At 39.2% G+C, this 12,754-nt stretch overlaps 1 protein-coding gene across 29 annotated transcripts in view; it reads right to left on the minus strand.

Annotated features, from left to right (window-relative positions):
- The window catches only part of NRXN1 (neurexin 1), a 681,984-nt gene that overhangs the window by 357,245 nt on the left and 311,985 nt on the right, over positions 1–12,754 (minus strand). For all 29 annotated transcript variants that reach the window (XM_064709393.1, XM_064709392.1, XM_064709389.1 and 26 more), the window contains 3 exons: positions 10,515–10,637; positions 5,539–5,920; positions 4,807–4,997 (listed from right to left, as the gene is read on the minus strand). In XM_064709393.1, the coding sequence (XP_064565463.1) occupies positions 4,807–4,997; positions 5,539–5,920; positions 10,515–10,637 (696 nt within the window). The remainder of the gene's footprint in view (positions 1–4,806; positions 4,998–5,538; positions 5,921–10,514; positions 10,638–12,754) is intronic.

Below are 12,754 nucleotides of genomic sequence, written 5' to 3' on the forward strand. Positions count from 1 at the left end.
AGAGCTGGATGCAATATTCCAGGGGGGATCCCAGCAGGGCAGAGCAGAGGGGCAGAACCCCCTCCCTGCCCTGACACAGCCCAGGACACATTTGGCTCTCTGGGCTGCAGCACACATGGCCAGGTTGTCAGCACCCAGGACATCCCTCTGGCTGTCCTGAGCAGCCAAGACCCTGCCAGGGGGCTCAGAGACCCTGGCACAGAGCCCAGAATGCCTCTGTGGTTTTGATTATGATCCGTGGAGCAAATTACTAACCTTTTATGAAAATCAGCGAGCCACAACAGTTTAGGGAGGATAATAGTGAAGTTATCACAGGGTGGAAGAGTAGATTTTAGGGTTTTTGGTATGGGGGTTCAGAAGGCAAGATGGAGGGATCTGGGCATGTCCAGCCTTTCTCCTTCTTCTTCTTCTTGGCCTCCATCTTCTGCTGTGATGGTGGCACTTACAGATTGGTTTAGAGTAGAAGCTCACTGTCTAACATAGGTGAGAGGTATTGGAAAGTAATTGTAAACATTGTATGTGTAGTTTTCAGTATAAAGACATAGCATCACCCCGGGAACAGGCAGAGTGCCTGAAACTGTCCTGCTGGACAGACCTCAGCAGGGCAGGAGAAAATTTTTTATAGGTAAGGTGCAATAAGCAACCTTGAGACCGAGAAATGAAGAGCCCTGACTCCTTCTTCAAGCTCCAGGCTGGGAAAAGAGACTTTGGAACTCTTCTTGGGGTCACTCTGACCAGCGAGAGATCCCAACACCAGGTCACATCCAGCCCTCCATCTACCAGCACCCCCAAGTCCTTCAGGGCAGGGCTGCTCTTCATCTGTTCACCCCCAGCCTGCGTTGACACCAGGGTTTGCCCCAACCCAGGTGCAGCACCTACTCTTAGTCCTATTAAACCTCATGAGAGCACAATGGGCCAACTTCTCCAGCTTGTTCAGGTCCCTCTGGATGGCATCCTGTCCTCAGGTGTGTTAATCACAACACCCAGCTTGGAGTCATCAGTGAATATGCTGAAGGTGCACTCAATGCCCCTCCCTATGTCAATAACAAAGGTATTTAATGACACTGATGCCAACAAGGACCCTGGGAGACACCACTTGTCACTGCTGTCTATCAGGACTTTGAGTTGTTGATCACCACTGGATGCAACTGTCCAACCACTTTCTTACCCATCATTAAATCCATCTCTCTCCAGTTTGAAGGAAAAGGATATTGTGGCTAACTGTGTCAAAGGCTTTACAGAAGTCCAGATAAAAGACATCTGTAATCTTTCCCTTGTCCACCAATGTAGTCACTCCATCAGATAAATAATTTTCTCTTGTTTTTTCCTGTGCCCTTTGAGGCTACTCAGAACATCAGAGCACAGCATCAAGTACAACAACCAAGAATTCTCCTCCACCCAACTTTCTCAAGCCTTGAGTTGCAGCCATGCCGAGCATCTGAGCTATCCTGAAAGCAGGACAGAGAATCTGCTCATGAAATAAATGAAAGGAAATTTGCTGTGTAACTGTGCTGGTAGGCTTGAGCTGCACTGCTTTTGCTGTTCAGACTAATTTGTCTTTACGGGTTATTGCTAGAACTGCACCTCAGCACACTTTGCTAATTTTCCCTGTGAGGAAAAATAACACAGTTCTTGGAATCCAAACACAGAATTATTTTCACTCATTTATTTGTCCCCAATTTATAATTTACCCATCTAATTACAGCAATAATTAGGCTGCAGGATGTAATATATGTGTTTCCACAGGTAGCTGCTGAAATTTTACCAGAGGTTATGCAGGGAACTGATGTGTGTGATAATGAACCAAATCCTACACCCAAAAGGAAACATATATTGGAAATTCTCTCCCATACTTTTATGGCAGCTGTCTGCTCTCCCAGACAACTTCCATGCTGTGCAGGCTCAACAACACAATCTGTGTCTTATCTTTGTGCTGAATTCACTGTGTATTTGTAAAAACCCACATATAGTGGGTTTCTTTTTCTAGGATGAGCTTGGATTTCAAAATCAGAAATCTGGTAACTCTGCAATTACTCAGAATGGTTGCAGGTTTCATACTATCTGCACACAATTATATTTTTCCTAATGATAACTCTGGTTAAGTAGATATAGTGATAACTATTGATATCTGGTTAAGCAGATGCAACTGATATCAATACACTATTGATAGCAGGAAGCGTGATTTTGCATTTGCTTTGTTGCATTGTACAGGACAATGAATTAACTGTAACTATTTATATCATGAATGTATATGGAGGGTTTAAAGCACAACAGAAACATGCCATTGCAAGAAACACAGATATAAAATAGAAAAGAAGCAACTACAGTAGATAATTTCTATTAAATATTAAGGAAGGAAAAACAATAATGAAAGGCAATTTTTTTCTCCCTTTTAGCCTGCTGGTTGAAAAGTATCAGCTTGAATCCCCTTCCAAATTCAACCAAAATCCTCATTATATACATTCTGCCCTATTAAAGGAAGCTGACTGACAAAAATATAGTATAATACATTTAAATCAATAAAATAAAATGAGGAATAATATTTAGAGATGACAGATGCTGAGGACCTGTGTATGCTAGACCAGTTTTAGAGAGGTGTTTGCTATATATTCCTGCACTGAACACGTCAGGCTTGTTGTTCTTTCACTATCCACATTCCCTGGGTGGTAAATTATAGAAAATCACCTAACACAATTCACCTTACTCGCTTCAAATCTCAGTATGGTTTCTCTTTTCGTGCTCCTCATTCCTTTTCTTTTTTTTTTATTCCGAAGGAATTCAAGGTTAGAAAACGCGGCAGCTATGGATACAGTTTTACTTCAAAAGCGTAAGGCGAAAGCAGCATTTTCAAAGTGCCGCACACAAAGGGATGCTCAGGGATGTTCGGGGATGTTGGGTTTTGCCGGCTGTTTTTTTTGCTGAGCCCTGGCAGACGCTTTGGTGAGATCACAGCGCTCTCTAGTGCCTTCAGCGAGCACATGGAGAGAGCCTGAGCCCCTTTCCTTGAATAAACCACGGCACCAAGGACCCACCACAATCGCTTTGGAAAATGCGTCGAATAAAATGGCTGTGTTAATTATCAGCTCGTAACAGGATTTTTCTTTTGTTATTTTTTTTTCCCTACCCATGCCTGATTTAGCTACCAGGAAAAGAGGCAAACATATTAAAGACATACAAATATGCACAAGTAGTACTGGCCATCTTACAAACGTCAAGGAACAAGTGGGATGATTTTTCTACAGCATCAAAAACAATATTGAAAGATTACACAGTATCAATTTAAAAATCAATGATGCTTAAAAGAATGCAAACCCAAGAAATGGCGTGGAACAAATTTCAAATGCTACTTTAGAAATGGAGTGTGAGCCACCCAAAACGCTTTATCAGAAATGCCAGGGTTTTTAAATAGAAGAATCTCTTATTGAAGATTATGACATATCAGGATACTGTTTTCACAGTCGTTCTTACAATCTTAACAGCACTTTCAAGTGAGGCAAACATGTAAAATATCACAAAATCCAGCATAATTACCAAGGTCAGCTCATTATCTGTGACTCAGAGGCAGTTAAAAGAAAATTCAGCAAGGAATAAGCTCTTGATGGAATATTAATATCTACTTTGAACATCCTGGCTTTTGAAATATCATATTTCTTTGACTGTTATGAAATTTCAGTTTTCCTGCCAAGAGCCTTTTTAAAGAATGGTAAAATACACACTACTTTCCCCCAGGACCAGGACATATAGTCTTATGTCTGATTAGGTAGTCATTATTTTAAAAGTATACCTATACATCCTATCAAAAGAGATATTTTCCTCAGATGCAAATTAGTTTTTCAAAAACCCATCCATAGAACTCATTATTATCATGTATTTTAAAATATACATATGTTTATAAAAAATAGATCTTAAGAATTTAGCTGGATTTATAGCATATAGGTTTAGTGCTGGTAACAAAGTTTACCCCACCTGCCATTGAAATTATGATGCATTACACATTACATACTCATTTAGATGAGTAGGTTATGCTACTTTTATAACCTATGTTCATGTAAAAGTCAAATTTTTACATAGACATTGTAAGCCTCCTTTAGTCCATCAACTATACTTTGGTTAATACGGGCCACTTTGTGTTATTATAATTTCTTACTGTCATTATAATTATAATTTCTTACAGACATCTTTTATGAAAAATCCTTTCCTTAGGATTTTTCCTCCTGAGAAGGTGAGAGGGTTCAGGAACAAAATGTAAACATTGATTATCTGCTGCTGTGGAATGCAACAGGTGGATCTGTGATTGGCCCATGTTGGATGTTTCTAATTAATGGCCAATCACAGCCCAGCTGGCTCAGACAGAGAGTCCAAAACAGAGCCTTTGTTATCATTATTTCTTTTTCTATTCTTAGCTAGCCTTCTCATGAAATCCTTTCTTCTATTCTTTTACTATAGTTTTAATGTAATATATATCATAAAATAATAAATCAAGCCTTCTGAAACATGGAGTCAGATCCTCATCTTTTCCCTCATCCTAAGATCCCTGTGAACATGGTCACACCTACCTTTTTTTTTAATTTTAATTTTTTAATTCTCATGGAATCTTCACATGTTTAAAGTTGTACCTACCTGTGCAGAAGTACTTCTAAACTGGCATTGTCAGGTTAAGGTGATGTAACCTCATGTGATCATACTGATTATTATAAAAGAAAAGGTTTCATACAATATTACACAATTATACAGTACTGTGACTTATTCTGTTTATTATTCTGTAATGGCCCTCATTGTAGGTAATACAAGAATCACTGTACTTACTTTTTAGATCTAGATTTCTGGCTCCTGCTGTGCTCTGTGTTGTGATTTTAGTGTCAATCTTTACAGTGTGTAGGTTGTTGGTATCCCTTGATATCATGACATTATGCCACTGGTTGTCATTCAGAGGTTTATTAGAACTTCCCTTGATGAGGTTGGCACCGTTTCCCAAGTCAAACACATAGTGTAAATACCTGGGAAAAAAGAAAAAATTGGAAAAGTTTCCTTTTTCTTTACATAGCAAGGGGACAATAATTAATATGTCTAATATTTTCTATTTGCTTGTGCTCCTCAGCAGCGCTGGCTAAACCAGAGGACAGCAATGAATGCCAGATGGGGAAGCAACTGTGATCCCGAGAAATTGCCACTCTTTTGGATGAGTTGAGGTGCAGTCCCAAGTTTCTGGAAAGCAACGAGCACTCCATGTACCAAGACATGCATACATACGTAGAGAGAGAGAACAAGAGGGAGGCTACAAACTAGTACTTCTTTGTGGTAAGCACCAGAGAAGTTATACCTATTATTTACTTTCATACATTTCAGCCATCTAGCTTCATCTGAAAGAAAGAGTCACAATAAAGCACATGAAGTTCAACAGGAAGAAACATTTATCCATCACATCTATCCAGTCAGAATAAAAAAAAAAAATATTTGCATCCTAAAATTTCCCGTGTATTCCTCCTGCACACACATTTTGAATGGACTGGTTTTGCTGTTACGCTAATCCATACATACCCTTTCACTAATTCAACCACAATGAAATCATTTCCATCGCCACTGTTAAAAAGTATCAATCCATCCAGGGAGGTGGTTTTGAACTGGAAAAAAAGGTGCATAGATGTGTACGCTTGTAGCGTGGCCAGTGCAACATAACTTGCTTTTGTTTTAAAGGTTACAGGGTCTGCTATGATGTTCCTGAACCCGAATCTTGCATTTAGCTCACAATAATCGATGTCTCCATTTTTACATAAGTCAATGTATGCCATGCCATTAAATGTGAGACTCTGCAGATGCCCAATAAAATTAGAAGGCACAGAAGACAGGTAGCGCCGTTCTGTTATTATTCCTGTTTCTATGTTGTGGAACTCCAGCCGTGTGTGATCGCCAGCCATTTGACCTTTAAACAGCAACAAGAAAACATGTGTTAGTGTCTGAAAGGGGAGGTCAAAGAGCACATCATGTGATTAAGCATCTGCATCATTTCCACTCTTTTCAGAATGTGCAAGGCCAATTGTTGTCTCCATAGGGAATTCTTCCAAATTGATCCTAATTACTGGTAAATCCAGAATCCTTTCCAAAGCATTCAGTGCATTTGGATAAGACCAACAGAAAAATTTCTCAACTGAAACAGTTTACCAGAGTACATTAAACTGCCAACAAAATCCCTCACTTTAGTTACACCTAAGCAGATGTGGGATTTCACTATAAGCAAGCGCAATTACTTAACATGAGGCACACAAAGGCCAATCTCAGAGCTAAACCAACAATGTCAGAGTCTCATGAAGGAGAAACAGAACAGCTTGAGGGATTTTATTCTGCGTGTTTTGCTTCAATGCGCATGACTAGACTAGCAGTAGGAAGGATTCCTGTTTCAACTGTTTTGGGTACATTAATGCGAGTCCTGCTGCAAAAAGCCCTGTGTGGCAAGGGTGGAGACATGCTTGGAAGCAACTGGCTTTGTACCATGGGGATAAACCATGAGAGAAGGGGCAGAGCCCAAGGGATGGGCAGAGCAGGAAGCCTGCAGGAAGAGTGCATACCAGTGTTCTGTAATCCTGGAAACAACAAGGGAGTCGCTCACATTGGAAAGGTGGCCAAAACAAACCCCACAGCTGCCTTTGAGCTCTCTCTACCATACCTGGACCACTGCAGAGCAAGAAGCCTGAAATCTGCTGACTGCAAAGCTAATCTGGAGGAAAGGATCAGCACTGCCAGAGTACACTGCATACAGGTCAGGTAAGTTGTTAAGCTAGTTATTAAATACATTACACAGCACATCAAAATTGTGTTCACTGAAGAGTTCCTTTTTCTGACAGAACACCAATTTTTTTTCCATGCTTATTTTAAAGAAGTAGGGCAGTATTTTCACAGGGCTGATTCATGGTCACATTGTGTGGAAAAACACCTTCTTATTACTAATGAATTTCACCACTTAATGTACCTTTTGCAAACTATTTTGCAAATTCCCCAGTTCCTTAGCTGTTTCATGTCTCTCATGGAGTACAGAGAAAGTGAAGAGCAGACCTAGTCAGGCTGGAATAAATACTGGCATAAAACTGCTCTAATACAAATTCTCACAGCGGCAAAGCTGTTGACAAGCCAAGTTCCTTCTGTCCATCCCCAACTATTCTATTCCAAGAGAGAGTATGAGCACTGCCCCAGGCTGGACATGTCAGAAGTGGTGCACAAAGCCTGGAGGAGGCTGACACAGCTGTACCTCTATAGGTGTCATAAGCAAGTGTCTGTGGACATGTGTGTGACAGAGAAAAGACAAGGGAAAGAGAAATGTCAATATCTGAGATTTTGCCCAGGGAGATGAATTCACGAGCAGGTTAAGCCACAGCACTGAGATACAAGTACAGATATCAGTGAAGTTACAGGGAAAATAGCTTGGAAAGTTTTAATGCCATTCAGGCACAAAAATTGCTCTAATAATTTATGATAAATATTTACAAGGAGCTTACTTAGCTTTGGGATGAGTTCTGTAAGAGAACTTGTCATTGAACACCACCTGCACTCACAGGGCTGAGCACCTTAAACCCCAGGGACAGCCTTGATGTTCTTGTTTCTAAACATCAGTTCTGAAGATACCATTTCCCCTGAATGTATTAAGCCAAAGTGGGTTCTTCCATGCAGTAATGAGTCAGGGAGCTGCCTTGAAAAATGGCAAATGTGTAATTTTTCCTGGGACAAGAGCTGTATGTTGGATCACAGCCAAAGAGATGAGGATCAGGTTTCAGAGAGAAACATTATATATTCCAGTCTTGTATCCCTTCAGATGGCATTCCAATAATGTCATGGCAAAAATCCACCAAGCTTTGGCCTCTAGCACAATATCCCCACTACACTGAATGCATTTCTTTCTTGATCATAGTAATAAAAAAGTTCCAGAATGTGGGCTCACATCCCAACATTTCAGTTCTACAAACATGCAAACAGACTTGAGATTTCACATAATGCTCCACAGGCTTTGTAAATGCAGCAATGAAGTAAAAAAGAATGTAGCTTGTACTTACAAGGGTGAGTATTTGGGGATTTGTTGGTGTTTTTTGGTTGCTTTTTTTTTTTTTTTTGGTCTGGTTTTGGTTGTTTTCTTTTTTTCTTTTAAGTTCGTCAGATTTGTGGAAAAACATCATTCAAAGGGGCAATTGAATTTCTGTTCATAACCATAGGCTATTCTGTTACTGAAATTTAGTGAATTTCCAATAATTTTTATTTTCTATACAATCTTAGAAAACAAGGCTTATTAGGGCTGGAAATATTTAAACTCTTCTGTGATGAGTAACTTCTTCAAAATCACTTGCATGGCTTCCAAAGAAAGCTAGTTATGACTGAATTATATTATGCATCCATGCACACATCATGTATTTGTCAAAGAGGACCAAGCACAACTCACAAATGAACAACTGGTATTTTAAAATCTATAAAAATTAGAAAGTCAGGCTGAATTATTTAATAGATTTTCCTGCAGCTTAAGTTTTCTGGATCTGATGGGGATTCTTTCATATAGGGCAGAGGAAACGGAATCAAAAAGGAAAACAACATGTGGAAGGTGAAAGCTGGAATTTTTAGCAGGAAGTGAGTTTACTTCCTTATTCTCCTCATAAAACTATAATAACTTTTCACATGAAAAATTAATGGGTTGTATTTTAACCAAATTTCTGATTGTTGGAACATCTGAAGAAAAGTTCAGAGCAGTTTAGAACAAGCACACTTGAATCCCATAAGGCAGCCCTTTCCCTATGCTTTCAAGAAATTCAAAGCTGCTACACATTAAATTCTATTAGACACATTTGAAATTTAAACTTGTACAGGCTTTTAAAACACTTAGTGTTGAAAAAAACCCAAAACAATCAAAAAACTCCCACCCCCCAAAAATAAAACAAAACAAAAATTCTCATCACTTACACAACAATAAAGATTTTCTTTGGAGGAAAAGTGACACTCTGACTAACAGCAGATTGCCCACATTTAAAGTTCCCTCTGTTCCTTCTCATAGAGCATTTTCCTCTGGTGGAGGAGGCCAAAGATTGGCTACACAGATTCCTACAGGGAGTTTAGAAATTATAGGATGTCTTTTTCCCTCCAAAATTTTGGGATGAGTTTCTCCTTTTGGGTTAATGACATTAAACATTTGTGCATTATGCAAATGCAGACAAGTTCCAGGCTGAAGAACTGAGAGGGAATTCAAGTCAACTGGCCATTTTTGGACGTGCATACTGGTTGTGGAAAGAATACAAATGTTTACCAGAAAGCTGGACCCAGGTTATGTAACTTGCAGTATTTGTAAATTAGAAATCTGGCATGAGGAGCCCAGGAATTATATATTTGGATCTTGCACTGGATTTTAACCTAAACTATTTTCTCTATATTAGAATCTGCCTTGAGTAGCAGTTGAAGCAGCAGGATTATAATATTTTTGGTATACTTCTTCCTATACTATCAAAAAGAAAATAAATTAATAAGGCTATCTGTATTCTTGAGAAAATGATCCTAGGCATCGTAACATACACAGTCTTCAGTGCTGGAAGATATATTAGTAATTTCTGTTATTTCTGTAATTCTGAGTCTACAAAATATCTTCGTGCAACTATATGAATTATTTTCCTACCAGTGACAAGACCCCCAGTGTTCTGTTGAGGTGAAAAGGGATTATTAAAGAAGTTACACTCCTCTTAAAAAAAACAAAACATTTAATTGTTGCCATTTTAACAAAGCTTAAAACCAATTATAGAAGTTGTTTAATGCTACACAAAATCAAAGGATAATTCTAAATAGCGAACAAAAAAAATAGGCACATTCTGCTGTGCAAGGAATCAGGGCCAGAAGCCAGATAAGTTGCTATTAACAACATGCATGTGAACTATGTCTTGTACAGGGCAAAATAAATGTGTTCTCTAATCACATTTCTGATAATATAAATACAGAAACAGATTTCTATCATCTGCTAGCATGCCTGCCATTTTTTTTCTCCCACCCCAACTGCTATTTAAGTATTTGAGAAAAACATGCTGCCTAATATATAATTATTGAGGACAGCTGATGCAAGATTCAAATCACAGTAGAATATCCTTCAAATGTTTATTAAATTCTTTCTTCCAGCAGTGGCTTAGAGTTTAGCCCTAACAATGTGTTGCCAAAAGCATTTTGCTTGCCTTCTCATTAGTGATGTACTAAATCACTTCTCTCCAATCACTGTGTAAAAACATTCATTTAAGTCAGCACGAAGGTTTTCATTAATTTCAATAGCAGCCTTAGAGCAACATTAATAGCAAGTGTAATAACATACTTCTTGTAGCAGCATTCTAAGATGCATAACATGAATTTTGAATCTCACCCAGGAAAAAGGAAAAAAAAAAACCACCATGTTTCTCTCAGATAGAGTAATTTAACTTCTGTATATATATTTTTTTTTTACTGTTTTTGTTTTGCTTTGTGTTCCCCCCCCCCCTCCAGGAAGATGGAATCATGGAATCTCAGTGCCACAGTACCTGTCACAGCCTGCTGGTCATCCACCATTAACTTTAAACCTTTTCCTCGCCGCACCACGCGCACTGTGTGCCACTCATTATCATTGAGGTTATAGCCAGCAAAAAGGGTTTCTGGGCCTTTGCCTGTAGGACATGCCAAACAGTCATTATGCAATCTTTAAAGCAGTTTACATGTGAACCTCACAGAGAAAGAGAGAAAACAGAGACACTGGCTGGGCAAATGTTAAAACTCACCAAAAGTCACATCAAGCAAGAAAATTACCAAGTATAAGCAAAACATAGAGCTACTATGTACTCTATACTACAGAACTATAAAATTAAAACTCTTCTAAGGTCTATTTAACTATGTAAACACATTGTATATGCACCAGGTTTTCATAAATAGGCACAGTCAACATGGATTTAATTATTCACTTTTCAATCTCATACAAGCCTTTAAGAAGTAGGATTACTGAGCCAAAATAACTTCAAGTATGGGTTTATAAGACTGGACTTTTTCTCCTTTATTAAAAATAATTTAGTGGGAAATAAAAAGTGGCGTGTGTGCATGTATTATATTTTTCTTAATCTATGTCAACCTGTTTGTTTAGCTTCTGTTTATTAGGACTTATCAGAACATCATCTACTACCTGGTCTAGATAATTTGCTAATATTCAAATCCAGTACCTTCTGCAGTTAGCAGATCTTCAAACCACGCTTTCCTTTTTCATTTCATGGATATGAGTTGTTTTTTCTTAAATCTGCTATTTCCCAGCAGTACAGCAAACACTTTTTATGCAAATTCTGTATATAGCACAATGTACTTGTGACAACCAAAGTATTCACAAACCTAGGAAAAGAGATACCTCTAATGCCCAGGAAAAGATTTCTCATAAGAAAAGGATTATGGGTGTTGTGCCTTGCACTGTTGACCAAGAGATAAAGAAAAACCCTGAGTTTTTACTGTCATTGATATGAATAGATGATAGACCAAGTGCTGCATTAATAGATCAAAACTCATGTGGTGACTGTCCAAAAAGCAAAGCTAATCTGCTATAAACAAATTACATTCTTGTAAAACAGAGATCTCCCTAGCCTGTTTTTCAGTTCCTGTGGCAGAATAAATGCTGCTGATAAATAAAAGTTGTCAATTAAATTCTGGACTCTGCACAAAAGAGAAACAGAGCTCTTGCAGCTGGTCCAGAGGAGGGCTACAAAGATGACCAAGGGACTGGAGCATCTCTCTGCTGAGGAAAGGATGAACGACTGGGGCTGTTCAGCCTTGAGAAGAGATGACTGAGAGGGAACCTCATCAGTGTCCATGAGTATCTACAGGGAGGGGCCAGAGGATGGACCAGGCTCTGCTTAGTGGTGCTGGGCAGTGGGACAAGGGGAAACAGGCAGGAGCTGAGGCTCGGGCAGTTCCATCTCAATGTCAGAAAGAAGTTCCTTACTGTGCAGGTGACACAGCACTGGAACAGGTCACCCAGGTAGGCTGTGGAAATCCCTCCTCCCTTGGGATATTCAAGAATATCTGGATACACTCCCGTGCCATGTGCTCTGGGATGAAACTGCCTGAGCAGGGAGGTTAGATCAGATGCCCCACTGTGGTTCTTTCCAGCATGTGATTCTGTATGAGAGACACTTGTAAAATAACTTTTGACACAGAAACATTGGGGTTACCCTGAGTCAGACCATTACCTCTCCACTGTGCCCTTCCAGGGGACTCTATCCCATGTGTCAGTCTTGCTCTGAAAGGGACAAGCAACTAGCTCTGAAACTCTCCTACCTTTCTCTTGGGATTCTATTCCATCCAGCACAGGCTAACTGTGATGGGTGAGATCTGTTAATAAAATCAAAGCCTAAAAATCAAAGCCTTTCTGACTTCAGAACTACAGAGAAGGAAAAGGACACTAAGATCTTGATGTAGCTGTTCAGCATATCGGACAGTTTTCATCTCAGATATTTTCCATCTTCTGTCAGCAATTTTTAAATTGCTGCTGGTTTATTGCCCTGCTTTAATATGCAACCTTTGCTATTTTGGGCATGCCAAGGGATCTCCAGGTAAAAAAATGCAAAGCAAAGGCAGTGAGAGTCTCATAACGCTGTTTTTTTTGTGTCTGTGTTGACACCAAGCTAGGAAGGGTGTTCAAACCCAGCAGAAGCAGATGATTGGGGTCAACTACATGAATCATTCTGTTCCTTAAATGTTTGCTTTTTTGACAAGAGAAAGACCAGTTTTGCATAAAGCTTAAGTGAAT

Source organism: Zonotrichia leucophrys, chromosome 3 (assembly GCF_028769735.1).
Source record: "Zonotrichia leucophrys gambelii isolate GWCS_2022_RI chromosome 3, RI_Zleu_2.0, whole genome shotgun sequence".
NCBI classification, from domain to species: domain Eukaryota; kingdom Metazoa; phylum Chordata; class Aves; order Passeriformes; family Passerellidae; genus Zonotrichia; species Zonotrichia leucophrys.